At 41.1% G+C, this 20,539-nt stretch overlaps 6 protein-coding genes across 15 annotated transcripts in view; 4 read left to right on the forward strand and 2 right to left on the reverse strand.

Annotated features, from left to right (window-relative positions):
• The window catches only part of LOC120417548 (kinase D-interacting substrate of 220 kDa), a 75,596-nt gene extending 70,472 nt beyond the window's left edge, over window positions 1-5,124 (forward strand). For 7 of the 10 annotated variants that reach the window (XM_039579639.2, XM_039579635.2, XM_039579637.2 and 4 more), the window contains one exon: window positions 305-903. In XM_039579639.2, the coding sequence (XP_039435573.1) occupies window positions 305-679 (375 nt within the window). In that variant the 3' untranslated portion in view covers window positions 680-903. Of the gene's footprint in view, window positions 1-304; window positions 904-1,704; window positions 1,915-4,804 lie in introns of those variants that run through there. The other 3 variants (XM_039579631.2, XM_039579634.2, XM_039579633.2) reach the window with 2 other exon arrangements.
• LOC120417551 (U4/U6 small nuclear ribonucleoprotein Prp31) lies at window positions 5,110-6,940 on the reverse strand. Its single transcript, XM_039579641.2, has 3 exons — window positions 6,466-6,940; window positions 5,587-6,410; window positions 5,110-5,527 (listed from the first exon to the last, which is right to left on the reverse strand). The coding sequence occupies exons 1-3, from the start codon at window positions 6,842-6,844 to the stop codon at window positions 5,189-5,191; spliced, it is 1,542 nt and encodes a 513-aa protein (XP_039435575.1). The 5' UTR covers window positions 6,845-6,940; the 3' UTR covers window positions 5,110-5,188.
• Window positions 6,941-6,965: 25 nt separating this feature from the next.
• LOC120417553 (transcription termination factor 3, mitochondrial) lies at window positions 6,966-8,484 on the forward strand. Its single transcript, XM_039579644.2, has 2 exons — window positions 6,966-7,893; window positions 8,153-8,484. The coding sequence occupies exons 1-2, from the start codon at window positions 7,110-7,112 to the stop codon at window positions 8,428-8,430; spliced, it is 1,062 nt and encodes a 353-aa protein (XP_039435578.1). The 5' UTR covers window positions 6,966-7,109; the 3' UTR covers window positions 8,431-8,484.
• Window positions 8,274-20,539, reverse strand: part of LOC120417552 (endoplasmic reticulum-Golgi intermediate compartment protein 3) — a 302,890-nt gene continuing 290,624 nt past the window's right edge. Inside the window, exons 2-7 of the mRNA XM_039579642.2 lie at window positions 10,885-10,977; window positions 10,658-10,816; window positions 10,370-10,598; window positions 9,920-10,281; window positions 8,761-8,962; window positions 8,274-8,701 (exon numbers count right to left, since the gene is read on the reverse strand). Coding sequence (XP_039435576.1) covers window positions 8,566-8,701; window positions 8,761-8,962; window positions 9,920-10,281; window positions 10,370-10,598; window positions 10,658-10,816; window positions 10,885-10,972 — 1,176 coding nt within the window. The 5' untranslated portion in view covers window positions 10,973-10,977 and the 3' untranslated portion in view covers window positions 8,274-8,565. The remainder of the gene's footprint in view (window positions 8,702-8,760; window positions 8,963-9,919; window positions 10,282-10,369; window positions 10,599-10,657; window positions 10,817-10,884; window positions 10,978-20,539) is intronic.
• Window positions 9,386-9,905, forward strand: LOC120417555 (reactive oxygen species modulator 1). The gene is made up of 2 exons (XM_039579647.2): window positions 9,386-9,681; window positions 9,745-9,905. Exons 1-2 carry the CDS (start codon window positions 9,545-9,547, stop codon window positions 9,851-9,853), a joined length of 246 nt encoding a protein of 81 aa, XP_039435581.1. The 5' UTR covers window positions 9,386-9,544; the 3' UTR covers window positions 9,854-9,905.
• Window positions 14,343-20,513, forward strand: LOC120417554 (60S ribosomal protein L21). The gene is made up of 3 exons (XM_039579646.2): window positions 14,343-14,484; window positions 14,792-14,948; window positions 20,084-20,513. Exons 2-3 carry the CDS (start codon window positions 14,820-14,822, stop codon window positions 20,438-20,440), a joined length of 486 nt encoding a protein of 161 aa, XP_039435580.1. The 5' UTR covers window positions 14,343-14,484; window positions 14,792-14,819; the 3' UTR covers window positions 20,441-20,513.

The following is a 20,539-nucleotide window of genomic DNA, read 5'->3' on the forward strand; positions in this document are numbered from 1 at the left end:
GTAACTTGACAAAGAATTTCTATTCTACTTCTCTCACTAAATCCTATCTTTTTTTTTTTGTACGAGATGACACAGATTTCAAATTGACTGGATAGTTTTACTTTGATGATCCTGTGTAGTTATAATACTAATTTTATTTATCTTATTTTTAACATCCAGTAATGCATCATGCTATATTTTCCTTTCATCTGTGTTTGAAGAACCTACAATTAATTTTCGTATTGATGGAGTACTATCGATGTTTAAAATGTGTCTGTTTTTAAACTCCCCTCAAATAAACCCTCTCTACACGTTATGCTTCCAGGTAACGCTGGAGGAGCAGATGATCTGCGGCGCGCTGCAGACGCTCAACGAGGACGCCTTCGAGGACGTGGTGGGCAGCGAGCGGCCCAGCCCCACCGGTGAGATGTTTTCCTCCCAGTATCTAGCGCCAATCCGCGAGAGCTCCGAGATTGGTTCCCCGCCGCGGCTTAGCTATAACTTCACTAACCCCAACCTTCACGATCACGGCCACGCTTCATCCACTAACGGCGACGACATCTTTCACCATCACGCGTCGTCGCATCGCTCGCAGCTAAGGTCCCACAGCTTGCACGACGAGTCGCTGTCGAGTGTTGTGATCATGCCACACTTTCCGGGCGCGAGCGCCACCACCAACGTCGACGATACCAAATTGTAGATCAATTTTTCGAAAAGAAGGGCGTGCGCGCGGTTTTTTTTTATCTCTTTAGTACAATTTATTTAAAATAAAAAACTAGACGACTTTAAAGTGCAAAGAAGAGTTAGGCATTTGTGGATGGAAAAGATGATGATATAATTGTTGACTACGTGTTTTTGTAGTTGTTGAACCTATTTCTAGTACTTAGAGCTAGAACTTTCGATTAGCGAAGCGAGAGAAACAAATGAAAACATTTGGTATAATGTGACGCCTTCAACTTACTCCACAAGCATTATGCCAAATGGGAGATGTGTGTATCTTTTGGGAAGTTTCCAAATTCACACTGAATATCATAATAGTATTTCATTAGCACAACAAATCGGCAGATTTAAGAGATGTTTTATATTTCTTTAGACGTAAACGCTAAACAACCATTCCTCCATCAGATGCCATCGTACTTAGAAACGAGAAAAAGTGTAAAAGTAGCGAAGAAACCGATGAATTTATCTATTTATCTCGACTCTAAACCACATCTGCATTAGATTAATCAAAACAATAACGTGGTGTCCACTCCTCTCCTACGCGAGCCGAATTAAATACAACACATACACATATATATTATATATATTAAACGATTGCAACCGAAACAAGGAAACCAGCATGTGTTGAGAGTTTTATTTTGATCACTTCAAGCTTCATTTGGGTGTTTGCCGCACGATTTTTGTCCTTTTTTGTCTCGTCTATTTTTCGCGAAAGATGCCAACACTAACCTCTAGTGTGATAACGCTGAGTGAATTTTGAATAACCTTTGGTAAGTTTCAACGCTGTAAATATAGTCCCAGGTGTAATTGCGAGTGAAACAGCATGATTGGTTTTAACTAATTAAAAATAAATGTACACCAAATCCCACTCAACTCACACACATGGCGCACATTTGCTGTGGTGTGTTGTGGTTTGAACTCCACGTAAGATCACCGGAAATGTCATCTTCGCGATGGTCGAACCAGTGGGTTATACCAAAATTTCCCCTCATTCCCCGTATGTAGTGTCGGTGCGAAGTTCGCCGCTGCCCTCGCCCAAGCAGACGACCTCGATCCTGAAGCCGACGGGCAGCATCCGGAAGGGCGGAGACCGGCGCGTCACCATGATCAGCGCTAGCGACAGCGACGGGAAGCTTTCGCCGACGTTTATCGAGATTTTGAACGAGAACCTGAACAGGCGCTCGTCGGGTAAGAAGCATGCGTCTCGAAAACATTGTATGTATTCAATGACAGGCTATGGTGCTAAATTTTGGTTTGAGTGTAGGACTATGTCGAGAGAATAACTTGTTTTAACTCAATTTTTAAAATTTTAGGATTCCTAAAATTTTATATGGCCGATGAATTTTATCGAAATTTTCGTCCCCAGCACCTTCAAAATTTTGTTCGAAAAATCTGAGTAAAATTATAAAAACGCTAAAAATTAAAATTTTCATTGAAAAAACATTTATAATAGCATGTTAATCACGGCTTTTCAAGTTTTTTACAAATTTTAAACTTGAAAAATAAACTTTGAAAAATATTTTGTAATGACCTAAGGCCGTTGTAAATATTTTTCAAAGTTTATGTCGCCCCTCCGGCGGAAAAAATAGCACGCGTGCTAGCCGCGCGCGGTGCCAATGCATGTCTGGGCCCCTCCCCCCCCTCCCTCCCCCTTCAAAGTTAATCAGGGGCAAAAAATATTTTTTCGAAAAACTTCAAAATTTGAATGAAAATGGAAGTATAACCAACTGATCAACTCATATTTAGCATGTTTGAACTCGTTTAAAAACATTTTGAAATTACATAAATTACCAATGTACACTGCCGTTCTACGCATAATTGTCCCAGGTCATTTTTGGTCGATTCTAAAATAAATATAGGGACAGGGGGGCAGAATGGACTGCCTAAGGGAAATGCACCAAAAACCATAGAAAAAACCTACAAATTTATGAATTCAGTATAGTAGGCTTATGCTTTGGGATGTTCCCTTCAATGTTGTAGACTTGGTTGATGGAAATTTTTAGCTCAAAACTATTTTTGATGCAATTTTTAAAAAAATGTTTTTTTCGGTTGCGTATTAGGGTGCGGGGCAGGATGGGCCACCTTAGAAAACAAGCCATTTCGTCTAATACAACGATGAAGGGAGATAAGACGTGATTTAAGAGACCTTTCTAACATAGTTTCCATGAAGTTAGACCAATTTTATAAAAAATAGTCACTTACCAAAACAAACATTTTTGAAAATAGGGTTAATATGTTGTAATAAGACACTATTTTTACAAATTAGCATCAAAACAAGTGAAAATCGACTAATGTTGCATTAAACGTGATTTGTGAATCTACTAAAAGTAAAATTATTCATTTAGCTCGAATTTCGTAACTTTTGATTCTTTTTATAAGGCAGGAAAAGGGTGGTTCATTCTGACCCCAAGTGGATTTTAATTTAACACTTCCACCACCAAGCCACTAAATGCTCTAAATGACTTAAAGGTTCCGTTGTTGTTTGTTTACCTTGGTAGTAACATCTAGTAACATTATAAACATTAAACAAACTTTTTCGAACAATCCAACTTTTCAGAAACCTTATTTAACACTGGAACGCCCAACGCATGTCCAACTTACACGGACGCCCAAGCTTTCCAAAAAAGGTGGAACGGTAACTTCAACTCGCTGGTTCTCGGCCATTACTCAACCAATCAGGACGATTCTTGTTTCTAGTGATTTGTAAGAATGTCTAGATGATCCTAAAATTTTGCAGAACTTGATTTGAACGAATCTGTATTTGCTGCGACCGAAAACATTGTTCCACCTTTTTAAAGGCTAGTCTGCAGATCGGAAGGAAAGGGGTCAAGAAACAGCTTTACGAACAGCAGAACAAAGGAGAGGGAGCGATTTCTTGGGGCTTTTCTTCACCCTCTCTGACTTTCTTGCGCTGCCGCTGCTTCCCATTTGAAATTTTTCTTGACCGGTTTCTTCCGAAGTGCATACCTTACATAAAAATGACTGCCTCCGCGGAATTTTGGGCGATTTTTTTTACACGCGAAAATAAAAGTTGGAACGATGTTTTTGATCGCAAAAATTACAGATTCGATCAAATGAAGTTCTGCAAAGTTTTAGAATCTACTAGACATTCTTACAAATCACTAGAAGCAAGAATCGTCTTGATTGGTTGAGTTATGCCCGAGAACCAAGTTGAAGTTAGCGTTTGGCGAGCTTCCGTGGCCGTGAGGTTATGGGTTTCGCCTTGTAAGCGGAAGGTGATGGGTTTGATTCCTGTCTGGCTCGGCAAAGTCAGATCCCTTCAAAGAGCAAATCTGCTCACTGGGAATACTGACCGGTAGGGGATGAGTTTCGACTAACGGCGTGCTGGGTTTCCAATCCAGAGGTCGTGAGTTCGATTCTCGTACCGGGATGATGAATTATAAAAAAAGTTAGCGTTCCAACTTTTTTGGAGCCTTGGGCGTTGGAATGTTAAAAACCTCGAAATAAACAGCATTTGCGTGGTTTTGTCAATAAATGTACATTCCTGGAGTTTTTTTTAAAGGTCCAATAAACCAAATTTCCAGTTTTTGCTTTTTGAGTGTTTTTAAAACCGCCTTGAGTCAGGGGTAAAAAACACCAAAAAAGCAAAAACTGAAAATTTGGTTTATTGGACCTTTTTTTAAAAAAAAAACTCTAGATTTTTGCTCATAATTCGAAAAAAAAACAATGAATTCAAGCGTGGGTTTGGGTTTGGTGGTGTTATTTAATCCATTCTAAAGCCAAAAACCAACGGTGGTCCATTCTGCCCTCACGATCCATTCCCCCTCCTTCCCCCTGCCCCTAGCGTTCTTATCCATCTTTGAATAAAATTTATTAATAATAATATTTTATTTAAAATACTTTCCCTCTATAATTTTCTTTCTTGAACGTTGTTAACACTCAAACGCTCGGATAGACTCGGGACTAGATTAGAGTGGCAGTGCATTGAGAAACAGAAGATTTCAATTTGTGATTCAATTTGTTATTTAAAAAAAACCTTTTTTTACAAATTAAACCTTACGACCCTCTTAGCTTACGACATAGTCCTACATCTCAGAGCTGCGCAATTTATGAAGCGGAAATAACCGAAATGTTTCTCTTCCAGTGCGTCGACAGTTCAGCATGAGTGAGAAAAGTGAACCGGATAACTCGTTATAACCGATGCAACATAGAAGAATTTGACCAACCTTAAAACCTTTCCAACGGACCACCGAAGAAGACCAATTACCAGAGATTGACCTTTCCAGATTTTTATGTCCCTTTAATGGATAATGCGTTAGAAATAAGATTAAACATGATTGATTTTGATATAATGTTAAAGATTTAGTGAAATATTTTTATGTAAAACATTGTTTAAAATGTTAGTCGCTAGGATTAGTCATCGTCAAATATTTTAAAAACAAAATAGTATAGAATTCATCAACAGTTTTATTGTTTCTATCCAAGCGCACACATACACCATACCGACACACACTCCGAAACCCCCCATCTACGTCGTCTTCTTGCCCACCGACAGAAAGCCGGACGTGTTGGAGAAATACTTGGCGGTGCTCTCGCTGGCGGGCCGTTCCGCCGCCTGCGGGTTCACAATCTCCAGGCCCTGCAGCGGCGTGAACGCCACACTGGACGCCGTGCCGGAGATTTGCTTCTTGACGGTGGTGCTGCCGCCCCAAACCTGCTGCTGCTTCTGCAGGTTCTTCTGCAGCGTCTTGCTGATGCGCACCTTGGTCTTCTCGTCGATCTGGGGCAGTCGGATGCGGCCGGTGCCGGTTTTGCCGATGGTGCCGCGCGAGTAGCCCAGATCCTCCTGGTACGCGTCCTCGTCGATCTGTGGGGAAAAATGTTCGATTAGTTGTTTGGAAAGAGAATGCAAATATTGATACTCACGTCTCCAAAGTTCATGCGGTTGGCCTGCTTTCGGAACTCGGTGATCGCGTACCGTTCCTTCATCTTGCGCACCCGCTTGCCACCGCGCTTCTTTTTGCCACCCTCGATTGGTTTTGGGAGCGGTTTGATGAACTTGACCGGCGGCGGTTCCTGCAGCTTGTCCAGCTTTTTCTCGATGTCTTCGCGGAACCGTTGGCCGATTTCTCCGAGGTGGCTCTCGTGGCAGGCGTCAACGCGCGCAGCCAGCGTGCTTTTGGAGGCCACCAGGCGGGCCGCTTTCCGGCGCAGGTCGGGTGGCGTTTCCTGCACAATGTCCGAGTAGTAGACGTAACCGGTGTGCGGCAGCATGGCCACCTTGGAGAATCCGGACAGCGTTTTCTTCTGCGAGCCCAGCACCAACACATTGCAGGCAGGCATTTTGGACAACCTGGTTAGGCCTCCGGCCAACCCCACCAACTTGGCCGCCGTGGAAGCGCCCACGATCATAGACAAATTGGGCGCGATGAAGGTCATCCGGCTTTCGACGTATTCGAAAATCCTGCTCTTGAAGTCGCCCAACTCAACGGCCATATCGCACGCCTCGTTGATCCGTTGCAGCTCGAGCGGTTCCAACCGAACGCCCTGCGTCGTGGAGGCCGTCACCGAAACGATCATAATCGTTGCCTGGGTGAGGATCTCCTGCAGTCGCTCGTTGTTTTTGGCCTGGTCCAGGTCGTTGCCCAGCTCTTTGACGCTGCGAACGTAGTCCATTTCGACCATGATGAGGGAGTCGAGCTCCGGGAACCGCTTTTGGTACTTGTCTTTGACGAATTTGTGGACGATTGCTGAGGGGAAAAGGTGTTTTAGTAAAAAATTATTTAACAGATGAGAAAAACTTACAAATTTCATTATCAATCTCGACCGCGATGTTGTTCGCCTCAACGATCAGCTGGTACTCCGGGTCGGACTCCACGTTCCCGATCATCTCGGACGTCTTACGCGGGTTCTTCACAAAGTGCGCGATCTGCGTCAGCACGTTCTTCAGCCGGTCCGAGTCGCGCAGCTTGCAGATCTCCCGGATCGAGGCGACCTTCACGTCCACCTCCATCGGTTCATCCTTCACGTCCATTATGATGGCTTCCTCTTCGCCGCCCGATTGGTGGCCGGCAGTTTCATCTTCCTCGATCGGTTCCGGCTCCTTTTTGATCTCCTCCAGCAGCTCGTCCTCCTCGTCGTTGTCATCCTCCAGATCGGCGAGGAGTTCGTCGGCAAGGGACATTTTGTAACAGTTTTTGAAGCGGAACTTTTGCTAACAAATTCAAGAAGCGTTCGAGAACGTTTTGATATCGTAAAACGACAACAGCGAATGAAAATAATGCCGAGTTCTGTCAAAATGCGTTTGACGTTTCGAACGTTGTAGGGATGCGAGCCGACATCGCACGTGGTGATGTTTACATTTAGCTGGTCACCCTAAATCGAATAATTTTACGCAAGTTTGAATTTGTTTTGAGTTTTACGCGCAAAAGAAATTTAAATTTCAAACCATGTTTTCGCTAACGAGGACATTTTTACGCGCTGCAAGGCCCAGCTGGTTCAGCAAGCAACAGTTTTCAACAAAAGATCTTCCGACAGTCCAACCCGTTTCGACGAAATCGCTCGAGGATTACGAAAATGACCTGGAATCGCAGTTCAAACAGATGCTCCGGGACGAATCGAGATCCCCGCTGGAACCGGTTCAAGATCCGTCCACCGTCGATACCCACCCGCACATTCGACCGGCCTTCAACTTCGCAGCGTACGTCAACAAATCGGAATCCCTGCAGCACCTGGTCAAGCTTGGCGTAGATCTGCACAAGCTGGAGAAACGGAAAGGAATTCCGCAGTTTATTCTGCAGCTCGACTTTGAGCGCGACATGAGGGAGCACCTGAAGTTCCTCACCGAGGTTGGCGTCCCACTGGAGGGTTTGGGAGAGTTTGTAACGAAAAATCCGCTAATTTTCAAAGAAGACCTCGGGGACATGGAAGTTCGGATAAACTATCTGGAGTCGAAACGGTTTCTGCCGGAGCAAATCTCCAGAATTGTTTGTAAAAACCCGTTCTGGTTGATGATCAGCACGAAGCGAATCGACAAGCGGCTTGGCTACTTCCAGAAAACGTTCAAAATGATGGGCGATGAGGTTCGGTTGCTGACCGCGAAACAACCTAGAATTATAACGTACAACTTGGAGCACATCCGGCAGAACACGTTCACCGTCCGCGAAGAAATGGGTTTCGAACCGGAGGAAATGAAGCAGTTGCTGCTGAGCAAACCAAAGCTTTGGATGATGAGTGAGTTGAAATTTGTAATCCCCTTCTCCCTTAGGCTCTTTTTTTAATTTGCAAAAATGGCGCTTATCTTTTTCAAGAAGGCACAGCACAAATCGGCAAAAAAGTTTCTCTTGTGCCCTGCTGAGGGCGCCAAATTGTTTAAGGAGGGCGACATTTTTTGTAAAGAACTTGTTAGTTAACGACTAACCTCGACTAACCTACAGCTCAGCCCTGAATCTCCCCCGAAAACATATAAATCAATTTCAAATTCCCCTTTCAGACCAAGACAAGCTGCTGCACCGCTTCGAGTACGTGCACCGCCGCATGCAGGTTTCGCACGCGGAGATCCTCAAGGTGCCGGAAGTTCTTCAATCGCGCGATCACAGACTAAAACACCGGCACGGTTTCCTGCGCTTCCTCGGCAAGGCCCAGTACGACCCGCGCAAGGAGCTGTATATTTCGCTGAAATCACTCGTCGAAGGTACCGACGAAGAGTTTGTAAGAGATGTGGCCAGGTCGAGCATGGAATGCTACACGAGCTATTTAAAGACGCTTTAAAAACAAGTACACAGTAATAAAAGTTTTGGTATCGAGGAACACAAACATAAAAACGCAAACATATCTTTTAAACTTTTGAGAGACATCGTATCAGATCTAAGTCCAGAGCAGTCCATAAACAGACGGTTAGTAACATTAGCTAGCTTTTCCGAGCTCAATCTTGCGCTTCAGCGCGTGAATCGACGTAAACAGCAGCGTGTCGACGATGCCGGAAACGGTGAAGATTCCACCGATGATTGCACACAAGTTCGTCGCAAAGTGGCTGAAGGAGCTGAAATCAAAACTCAAATTCAGAAAATCACACAAAAAAGAGTAAATTTAACTCCCAACCTCCGCTTCTCGGTGAACTTGACCATCAGCGGCGACAGCTCGTAGTTGACGAAGATGCCCGGCATCCCGCTATCGCCGCTCATCAGCGAGACGCTCTTCCGGTGGGTGGTCACCGAGAACTGGTTCGTGTGCAGCTTGGGCCCGCTCAGCGGCACGAACTCGGTCGGCACGATCTTGATGTAGTACTGGAACATCATGGCGCCTGGAATGAGAAGGGGTGAAAGTCGCGGGTTTCAAGTAGAGAACTCGTACAAAACGAAATTCACTGCAAAGTTTTTGGGTTAAGTTTCCGGATTATGCAGAGTACAAACTTGCTAAGAAGCCGGTCAACAAACATAAGCCCCAAGAAATCGTTATAGGTCTATGGAGCTCTCTTTCGTTCTTATGGCTGTTTCCTGACTTTTTTTTTTCTTTCGAGGACCTTAATCTGTGCTTAATCTCTTGGATAGCGTTTTTATCGTTAATCAGGAAAAGGTATATTTATAATAAAATTTTCTTAAAAATAGATTTAATTAAACTTTTTCCGTGTGCCAAAATTCAGAGTTGCCAGCACACCTCAGTTAATACCTACTCACATCCCCTTTAAAACAGCGACAATCTCCAAAACGTCAAACTCAAAACCGCAAATAAAATCAACACAACAGAAACGTCAAAAACCACGAAGATTACGTGATGCAAATCAACTAAAAATTACGGCAAAGCACGAGCTCGTTTAGAATCGGCGATTATCGCAGCGTAAAATCTGTGCGTTCCCTAAAACCCGCTTGTTAATCCAACCGAGAAGATGCCCGCGATTCCCGGCAGCGCGTACGGCCAGAACCAGCAGCCCTCGTGCTTTGACCGCATGAAGACGGGCTTCACCATTGGGTTCTGCGTCGGAATGGCTAGCGGGGCCCTGTTTGGCGGATTCTCTGCATTGCGGTGAGATTTGTTAGATTGTTCGTATAGGAGGGGTGAATTTAAAACGGTTCTTGTGTGTTTCAGGTACGGACTACGAGGTCGCGAACTGATTAACAATGTTGGCAAAGTTATGATCCAGGGCGGTGGCACTTTCGGCACATTTATGGCCATCGGAACGGGCATCCGGTGTTGAAGGGGTTTTAAATGTTATCAAAGATCAATGCAATAAAGAGTTAAAAAGAGGAGAGAACGAGCTTACCTTCTTCAGCGATCACGTCCGTACCGTCCAGCGGGCTCGTCTGTCCGAAGCCAAACTCCTCGCCGAACGACAGCGTGTTGATGTGGTGGGTCATGTTGAACCGACTGGAGGAGAACGGCTGCACGTCGTGCACGTGGATGTGGCTGATGGAGAAGCTCTTGCCGGGCGCGATGTGGAAGCTTCCCCCGACGCGGTTGACCTCCATGTAGCCGTAAATTTGGCAGCCCTCGTTGAAAGCCTTCGCTTCAAGGCTGAGTTTGCCTATGGCCACCTCAGTTTTGCACTGCTCAAACTCCTCCAGCGTCGGATTCCACTGTTTTTCCCTGTACGCATCGATCACGTCTTGGCAAGTGTTGCAGCAACTGAAAGCAAACAGAAATTAGCGACTGTTTGTACAGCTGCTTCGAGCGGGGGGCAGGAATGTACAATCAAAGCCATTGTTGCACTTACTGGGAACTGTTCTTCTGGGCACCGTAACAGGAACCGCATGGGTTGGCCGTTGTGCTGCTGTTGACCACCGGCGCCTCCGTTGCATCTTTACGCGGCTTGGGAGCCTGAATGTCCTCCTTCTTTGGGGCCTCAATAGGATTGCCCTTCAGGTCCAACCTTCGCTTGAAGATATTGTGGTCAATGTGCAAATGTTGCTCCCCTGTGGCGTCCTGAGCGTCCAGCGAAACATCTAAAATCGAAATCAAGATTAATTTCTAAAAACTCAAACATGTTCAAAGGCAACCCTACAATCGCAGGAAACCCTCGGCACCACAAAGTCCAGGTTGATGCGCAACTTTTGCCCCCGTGTCGCGTCGACAAACAGCTGGTCCTCAATGGTGGGCGTCAGGTAGGCGACAAACTCCGAGTAGATCAGAAACACAATGATTGTGCCGCTGATGGTGGTCACTGCAAGAGAGAAGGTCAATCACTGAAACTCATTACACCAAAAAATAAAACTCGTTGGCAATACGTACACGCGGCACCGCCGATCGTTTTAATGCTAAACTCCTTATCAATTTTTGGATACGCGTCCAGCCGCCGGAACGAGTCGATTAGTCGCATTTCGGTTGAGGGAGCTTTTTCCGGTTGCACACAAACGCGATTCTTGTTTAATACTTTTCGATTGCAATATTTTGTTGGGAATGGAAAGATCGGGCTGATAGGAGAACGTGGAAAGCGACGGGGCAACCCAGAAACACGTATCCAACAGCTATTAAGTTTGGGACATAATGTTGGATATTGAGGGTGATTCTGCTGCTGCCACTGCAGAGAAAAGCCGATTTTTGTTTTGGTACGTGTATTTTCGTTTAGTGGGTGGTGAACGACTGGGGGAGTGTTGGGTGGGGTAAATGTCAAAAGGGGCGGTTTTTGGCAGGTGGCTGAAGGGATGCCAGACATTCTTAAAGATTATCTGTTATCTGTATAATTATGTGTCAATGTCTGTATCGAGCTGTTAAAAGTGCGCGCGCACAACATGAATCTTAAAACTTTCTGCACTGAAAGAATCTAACATAGCAAAATCAAATGCTTTTTCACGTGAGCTGCTCCAAAAATCAACACGTTAAATTCACATGATTTTCCTTTGATCCACACATGCTCTGCCTGCCAGATAGATGCGAAAATCATTCAAAGCCAGCTGATCGCTAACAAAAAATCCTTCACTCTTTTTTCGTATGGTGTTAACGGCAGATTCAAATGAATTTCACTTTGATTTGCCCCATTTGACTTTTCCTTCGATTGCGAAGTGAAAATCACGTGAGATTCAAATGCATTGGTTTTGAATTGCGTGTGGCGAAAAAAACTTCATTAGTAAGATGGCCACGGACGATGATGGTCAAAACTTTACTTCTCTCCGATTTTCTATACAAGTTTTCTGATTTTTAAAGATTCAATAAGTTTTTGGTAAGTACAACATAGAAGACTTAGTGAAGGTTCAGAAATTTTGATTTTATTTAAAAGTTTCACCTATTTGGGTTGTTTCAGGAAATCAAGTTCCAGCTTGTGGTCGGCTTTGGAATCCACACCTGCACTGAAAAAAAACCAGCATAGCAAAATTAAATGTTTTTTCACGTGAGCTACTCCAAAAACCAACACGATAACTTCACGTGCTTTTCCTTTGACTCTCACATGCTTTTCATTTCAAATGAACGTGAAATTCATTCAGCTCCAGCTGATCATTGGCAAACAAACATTCACTCATTTTTCGCATGGTGTTCACGTGAGACTCAAATGAATTTCACCTAAATTTGCCCCAATCGGCTTGTCCTTTGGTTTTGAAGTGTAAGTCACGTGAGATTCAAATGAATTTCATTTTGATTTGCTCCAATTGACTTTTTCTTTGATTTCCAAGTGAAATTCACGTTAGTTTCAAATGATATCGATGACGAAAATTAATCCTAAAGCAAGATGGCAATTTTCATAAAGTCCGAGCTAGAGCTCGCGTTCCTAATTGATTTCTTCCCGAAAAAAGTGGATTTGTTTTTTTTTTCGCTAGATTATTTTATGAAATATGGTAATGAATTCTGTACAATATTTAATACTTAGCAGAAAATTTCAAATAATTCTACAGGTAATCACTAGGGTGGTCCAAATCCGGACTTTTTTGGGGCTACCCCCTGAAATCAAAGATTGACCCATCACTATGCTAAATTCCAAATTTAAGCTCATTCTGACCACGGGAACCCCTCCCTCCAATCGCTTAAAGTTTGTATGGGAAAAATCGTCAAAATGTATGGAGAAAAGCAACTGTTTTACTTTTTTACCTGTGGAAGGCACCATAGTTATCCGATTCTTACCATTTCTCAAATGTAGAAGCTTCATTAAATTTAGAACAAGTTTTCCGAAGACACAAAATTTTTAGGATTTTTTCCCGCGAAGTTATTAGCGCCCAAAACTGACCATTTTTGCGCGGCCAGCTGTAAGGGGCTACCTAACAACGATGTTTATTTCCAATTCTTACACGCACGTGCTCTCTCTCAGGTTCAAACTCCCTAGTAATCACGGATAGGATAACTTCCGGCGAAACCTAGGGATTCCCATGGAAGAGGACTTTCCGTGGAGTGCGGGAGATCCGGTGTGTGGCATAGAAGTCTATTTTCGCTGATCGTCCAGAATCTTTTTTCTAAGTGTGAATCGTTCTCGAAAAAGTGAAGTTTTTGATTAACATCTAAACTCCCAAGCTCGAGAAAAGGGTGGAACTTCCATACAAATTCCCCCTATTTCTCGAGCTTGGGAGTGCAGGTGTTGATCATGCAAAAGTGTTAGTTAAGTGTTGTTTATGTTACATAAATAAAGGCAAAAATCAAAAAGATATTACACGTATTTTTATTTTACAATCACAAATATAGAATAGACAAAAAATATGCTACATAAAACCTTCACTTGAAAATAAAAAGAAAATGATTTGATTTTAATGTGCAGTGGGGAAGACCCAATTGCCGTTCAAGAGCCAAACGACATGCGACACCTAGTGTTGAGTAGCAGAACAGAGCGAAGAATGTCGATTGAAATTTCCGCCCTTTGAGGTTATGTATGCGAATTCTGTTTTGTTAAATTCCAGCGTTGAGAACAACTTTTGAGCAAAAATTCGAGCTGATTCTTTGTTAACTTTTGATGTTCTATCATTTTAAACAATATTATTTTTTCAAAATTATTTTTATTTTCAATTTTTTTTATTGCGTTAATTTATAGAGGGCAAAGAGTTAACAATCGTACTACTTGAATCTTTTCTCAAAAGATGTTCTATGAGCTGTAAATTCAATTTTAAGCTTGCATTCCTATATAACCGAACAGCGAAAATTTGAATCGTCATTCTTCGATGCTTTGCGCCATCTGGCGGAATTTTTGAGCTTTTGATCGCGAATTTTTTGTGTGAAAGCTAGATTTTGGAGATGGGATGCCAGTAGCTTGAGGTTGCCGCCGTTGAGTGGAGTTTTCTGTTTTCTCAAAAGATTAAAAACATCAGAAGCATAAAACTACGATGAATCTCCGTCATCGACTGACAGCCATTTTCTCCGCTGGTTTGTTTTGGTCGTACTGGTTGAACGAATGAGCGAGCAAGAGGTATTTTTATTTTCGTTTATTTCGTACTCTCTCTTTCACCCCTCAACAGTGTTGAGGATCTGCTAATACTACAGCAGTTGTTTTAGAGCTGATTTGTTTTCATCCTATAGGATAGCTGTTTTATGACTGATTAGCTGTAGAAAGCTGATAAACAGCACCTTTATGATTTCTCTTAGTGCTGGCTGGATGGTTACTTGGGTGGTTTTCACCAAGAAGAAGTAAAAGAAACCTGCTTCACTTTTTGAAACCCCGTGTCATGTCCGTTCGTCCGTGCCTTCACTCTCATATTTATTACCCAACATTGAGTAGTATTCAGTTGGACGGCATCATCAGGTACAAGCTATTCAAACGGAGATGGCGCCACCACACTACTACTGGCGAGTTGTTGAATCACCCCTCGAACATAAACAAACCGCTGCGGTGACAGTTTGCCGGAAACCACTGCTGCCAACCCAATTTGACAGCTACATTACCTCGACCTAACCTTTTCCTTGGCATACGTGAAGTTGACAGTACGTATCGGAAATTTTTTCCGCAAAAATTGTCGAATTTCTAGTGTAAATCGAGTGATTTTAAATTGCTAAATAGTTTAAACTAAAAGCCAAGTGACCGCGAAACAGATTGTGCTAAAAGTTTGTGAATTTGATCATTGTTAGGTGGATAAATCGAGTCACCAAAGTTGACAAACAATCGCGCGAGCGCTTGTCTGTTACCGCTGCCGCACAACTCGCACCACAAACTGTTTCCGCGGTCACAGCGGCTCAGAAATTAATCTGAGTGACCATCAACTAACCACGCCTTCCTTCGTTTAAATTGCAGCGTTCAAAGCACCAGCTAAGCCAGCAAAATGACCAACTCGAAGGGTTATCGTCGCGGAACTCGGGACATGTTCTCCCGTCCCTTCCGCAAGCACGGAACCATCCCGCTGTCCACCTACATGAAAGTGTACAAGGCCGGCGACTATGTCGACATTAAGGTGAGTGCTACGGTGCTATTGACTAAACTGTATTCGGGAGATGTTCAGGAGGGGTCTACAGATACAACCTGTTTACTTCTTAAGAAATTCTCCCAGAGGAAAGTCGGGCATTCTTGGTTATTTTCCCCATCGGCTCATCGGTGCCGGCGGGGAGAGCTTGGATTGCGCACAGTTTATTAAATTTATTACTCAGTTAAATCTTGTTTCAATATTTTCAGTTCTTTTTTAAATTTCATTACATGTTGACGTAGAATTTCATAAATTAAACCAGTGATACACTGCCAAGAATTCCAGTATTCTTGGTAGCTTGTTGCGAAAAATTAGTCATTCTCCGAAGCAAATTTGCTGGAAAATCTCCTTTAAAATATGGTGTCTTAAAAGGAGTTGTTCATAATTTTATAAAGATTCTACATCCGAGAATTAAAAAGTTTAGACAACTTCATAAATTATGACGATATTTCCGCAACATATGACATGACATGGCCATGCCAGTGATCATTCACAAGCGTCGTCACCCGAACAGTTCCAACCGAATCCTCCAACAGCAGCGTTTAGCCGGACTAGGCCACACAATAATCCCCACTCTTCTGGGCAGAGAGGGTGAAGATCTTCCAAGAGCGATTTGTTGCATTACAACATACGCAGGGTTGTTACAGACGACGTGGATCGCGCGGATTTGCTGGCTAATTTTGCTCAGGCGCGGATTTCGCGCGGATGGCAATTTTGATAAATAAATTAATGGAGAGAGATAGAATTACTTTCAAGTTATTAAGAAAAATATTATCAGGAATTACGATAATTTGTTTTTTCCTTTGAAAGCAAGAATTTCTTAATTTTTATCATTTGAATTTTCTTCTGAAAATGTTTGTTTGTATTTTCTTAGTACGAAACGTCGAAAAATGAAGATGAAGATTATGTAGGAATTATTTTTTATATGTTTCTTGTCATTTCTTAACATCTCCGGCTCTGAATAGTTATTTAATTTCTTTTGAGTTTTTAGTAATGATTTTTAATCTTATTTATTTTCAATTTTATACTGCATTTATTCAATTTTTAATTTTGTAAATCAAATATTACAAATAGAGGATGACGATTCTCGAGATTTTCAATTTCCCGCGAATCGAGAGTTCAATTTAGCCATTTCCCGGGAATTCCCGGGACCCGGGAGTTTTTTTACTAATGCCAAAATTAAAAATGAAAAGTAATAAATTAGTTTCTTTTTAAGAATCTGCAAGTACCAGACCGTTTCTTGAGCTTATAAGATTCAAAATTGTAGTTTAAAATATTTACGAATCTTAATTCAAACTGAGTGATTTTTCAAAAGATGCACAAAGTTGTTATTAGATTTTTGTAAAAAAAAAACTAATAAACTGCCGCTCTAATCGTGTCCGTCCCATATGTTAAAACAGCAAGCCGAGAAAAACGCAAGTCAATTTTGTCCCGCCCATAAGGTTACGTGTTAGACTTTTTCGAAAAAGTGAATTTTCTATGGTTTTCTAAAATACACTACTAAATTTTATTGGTTTTTCTGATAGCTCAGATGATTTTGAACCCGATTACATCATTAACTCAAAATTGACGAAATTACATATGGGACGGACTTGATTTGAGCGGCAGTAAAGCTAATATATAATTTCCCGGTATCGAATTTCGCGATATGATTTACAGTTATCAGGAAAATCCATAAGTTCACAAAAAAAAACTAGATTATGAGGATTGCTATGCTCGCGAGAAGATATGGGAATTGAACTTAACGTTTAGAAAAAAAATATATGTATTTGAAAATAAATATTTTATTTCATTTCTGGGGTGTAACTGCTAAATATTTTTTAAGGTTAATTTTGGGGTACATTTTTTTTTGCTTCTCTCAACTATAGTTTTTGTAATTTTTGACAAGTTAAAATTTACAGTTTCTGAATAAGAAAATAAGAGAAGTATGGGTTTATTCGAACTTGAATATGAACATCAATTGTTCAAAACAATTTTGAATTTTTCAAATGTTTTTCTTATTATTTTATGTAATTTTACTTCGACGTTTATAAGTTGAAAATTTCCCGGGAGTCTCGACCGAATTTCCCGGGAATCGAGAGGTCCAAAAATGGTCGATTTCACGGGAATTCCCGCTCGTCACCCTCTAATTACAAACTTTTCCCGAAGATATAGACATTAGTATGTGTAAAAAAAAACTATTATTGGGGCTTGTTCTGGTGGGCGCCAAATATGAGCTTGATTGGACGTAACAGAATTTTGGAATGGAATTTAATCGGTAGAAATATTTTTTTCTAAATTTAAACATTCTTGGCGAAAATAAAAAGATCAGAACATTCCAAATTCAAAGCTTCAGAAATTCAAAAATTCGAAAAAAAATTGTTTTAATAGTTTTTATAATAACAAAAAGAAATCAAAATACATATTATTTTTTTTTCGAAATTTCTAAAATCGTAATTTAAAAAATCTGAAATTTCGAAATTCAAAATTTTAGCAATCTGAAATTCAAAATACCAAAAATTTGGGTAATCGAAAATTTGAAGATTAAAAAAAACAAAATTAAAAAATCAAAATTTAAAAACTAAAAAATATCAAATTCAAAACAATATAGAAAAAAAATTCTCAAATCTAAAATGATTTTAGTATCCTTAAGCTTATAAATTCTTAAATTCCCAAATTCTAAAATCATGAATTCTTTAATTATTAAATTCTTAAATTTAAAAATTCTTAAATTCTTAAATTCGTAAATTCTTAAATGTTTTTATTTTTAAATTCTTAGTTCTTAAATTCTTGAATTCCACAATTTTTGAAGTCCTATTTTATGTAAGAGATTTTGAAATTATGAGAAGACATTATTTTAAATATCGGAAATTAAATTTCTTTCGGAGTGAAATTTTAGCGAGGATTTTGGATTACAAACTGTATAAAAATTCTTAGATTTTGAATATTTAGACTTTCGAAATTTAAAATTTTATCATATTATAATTTTAGATTTTGATTTAATTTTGAGGTTATATTTTTGAAGTTAAATTTTTAGGTTTTTAAATATTGTATTTTCTATTTTGAAGATTTTTTTTTCATGACCCTTGCCTTGACCGTCTCTTGAGGATTTTTTTTTAAATGGATTTATTGCTTTCATTCTTTTGGAGCCTTTAACCATAAAACGAGTTTTTTAATCAAATACTTTCTGAATTAGTTTTTCTTCATTAAAAAATAAAATTTCCAATAGAAAATTGCTGAATAAATTTTATGGAATGTGTTTGCGATTTCCTTAAGGTAACCCAGCCTAACTTGATGAAGTTATTCGCGATAAAGCACATGAGCGAGGTGGAAACGAGAGTAATCTCCCTAAGCATAATTCCACTGAGTAAACTCCACGCTTGTACACTCAACCCCCGGTGGTTGGTCACTTTTTCGTTTGACACTTTTTTAGTTTGTACCCCGTTGGTTGGTCAAAGTGACGAACTGTCACCTTTTACACGGTGCTTACGCACACTATCAAAACAAACGTTTGACAGTGTGTGTGAACTCCGTGTAAGAAGGGTGTCAAACAAAAAAGTGACCCCGTTCGTTTGACAACAGTTCGAGCCAAACATTTCATTAGGGCACAAAACCAAAAACCGCGATTCGAGAAAATCGCTTGCAAAAAGTGCACAACTTGTTTCAATTCCTATTTAAAAAAGAAGCTTGACTGATGATATTTTTACTTATGATACTATAAAACACATCATTTTCCTCAGCTCTGCTTGAATGCTTTTTAATTTATGTTGATTTTCGCAATAAAACTCATTATTTAAAAAAATCTCGTTATTAGGCCCTTTTAACTTTCCAACTGTTGTTCATAATGGGCCCTTTCTAGATGCAATTTCAAAGAGAATTGAAAGGGCACTAAAGCGCTGTCATCCGATTGTTGTGTTGAATGATGTTTATGGGACCTTTTGTTCAGTTAGAAATAATGAGGAATTCAGCGAACATTATGTTAATTGGTGAAGTTTTGTGATCGAATGGTGAGAATAAGGCATGTGAAACATAAAAATTCTTCAAATGTGTACTGAACAGCATCCGCGGGACCGTATTAAATATTGTGTTTCGGCGAAGTTTTTTTCTGCAGAAATCTTTGGTGAAACGTAAACCAAACGTTGTTTTGAAGTGAATTAGTGTTAAGAATGTATGAAAAGTTCACTTTATAACATAGAAAGTTCCTCAACTACGAAAAACTAACGAAAAAGAAAAGGGCACAATTGAACTTTTTTTCTGGTTCGGAGTGAACATTGTTATGGGCCCTTTTGAGTTTTTGATTTTTTCAATAGGAAATTGTTTGTTATCAATCTGATTCTTGGAGGGCATGTAGGGAGTGTACTAATGAATGGAATAGTGGAATAATCCCGAATGTTTACGTTTTGGTTTTGTGCCCTAATGAAATGTTTGGCTCGAGTTGGTGTATTTAGTTACTCCTCCCTCATAAATCTCCGTAGCCGACCTAGATCATCAGCGGTTTTTGCAGGACAGATTTTTCCACATCCGCGCGTCTTAGTAATTCTCAAAGTAGTTCCATTTTTAGGGTTGACATGCTGCCGGATATATCTGGAAATGCCAGATTTTTCGAGTGTCAGCCAGAATAAAGATTGATCATTCTCTGGGCAGGTGTAAAATGCATTTTAACACACTTTTTTTCATTAAAATGTTAAGACCGTGGCTTGTAATTGCAGTTTATATTTTTATTTATTTCTCTCCCTCCTTTCGACTTTGGCCAGAGTCGAGGGACATTAACTTCAAAAAATATTTGCACCGGAAACTCGCAAACGAGGCAAAATGTATGCAGGTTGACGTTTGTACAAACAAATTCAGGCTCACAAACAAAGCAGGCAAACTGTCAAAAAGTGCGAGTTTGTTTTTTTTTTGTCATAGTCTAATACCAACTTAAATGTTTGGTATCTTACATGCTAGCTTACGTGTCACTCGTACACGATTCCAATTGAAATTGGCTATTAAAAGCTTTATTTGAACGTTAAAACATGCACGATGGAATGACATGCAAAAAAATGTCATATAATACGATCCAGAAGACCTTTCCACAGCGTTGCAGCTCGGAAGGCATGCGACATGTAAAATAATCGACACTTCTTTTTCTCTCCCCTCCCTTCCAGGGTCACGGTGCCGTCCACAAGGGCATGCCCTACAAGGCGTACCACGGCAAGACCGGCCGCGTGTACAACGTCACCAAGCACGCCCTCGGTGTGATCGTGAACAAGCGCGTCCGCGGCACGATCCTGGCCAAGCGCATCAACGTGCGCATCGAGCACGTGAAGCCGTCCCGCTGCCGTGAGGACTTCCTGCGTCGCGTCAAGGAGAACGACAAGGCGCGCCACGAGCTGCGCACCAAGAACCGCAAGGCCAAGATCTGCCTGAAGCGCAAGCCGGCGCCCCCACGTGGCGAGCAGGTCATCGTGAACCCGCCCACGCCGGTCTTCCTGGCCCCGATCCCGTACGAGTTTATCGCGTAAGGTGGATGTGGTGACTGGACTGATGGATGGTGTGAATGTATATGGTTAATACAAAAAAACAAATTTAATTTAACTGTGAGCAAATGTCGTTGTTGCTTG

This window comes from Culex pipiens, chromosome 2 (genome assembly GCF_016801865.2).
Source record: "Culex pipiens pallens isolate TS chromosome 2, TS_CPP_V2, whole genome shotgun sequence".
Lineage (NCBI taxonomy): Eukaryota > Metazoa > Arthropoda > Insecta > Diptera > Culicidae > Culex > Culex pipiens.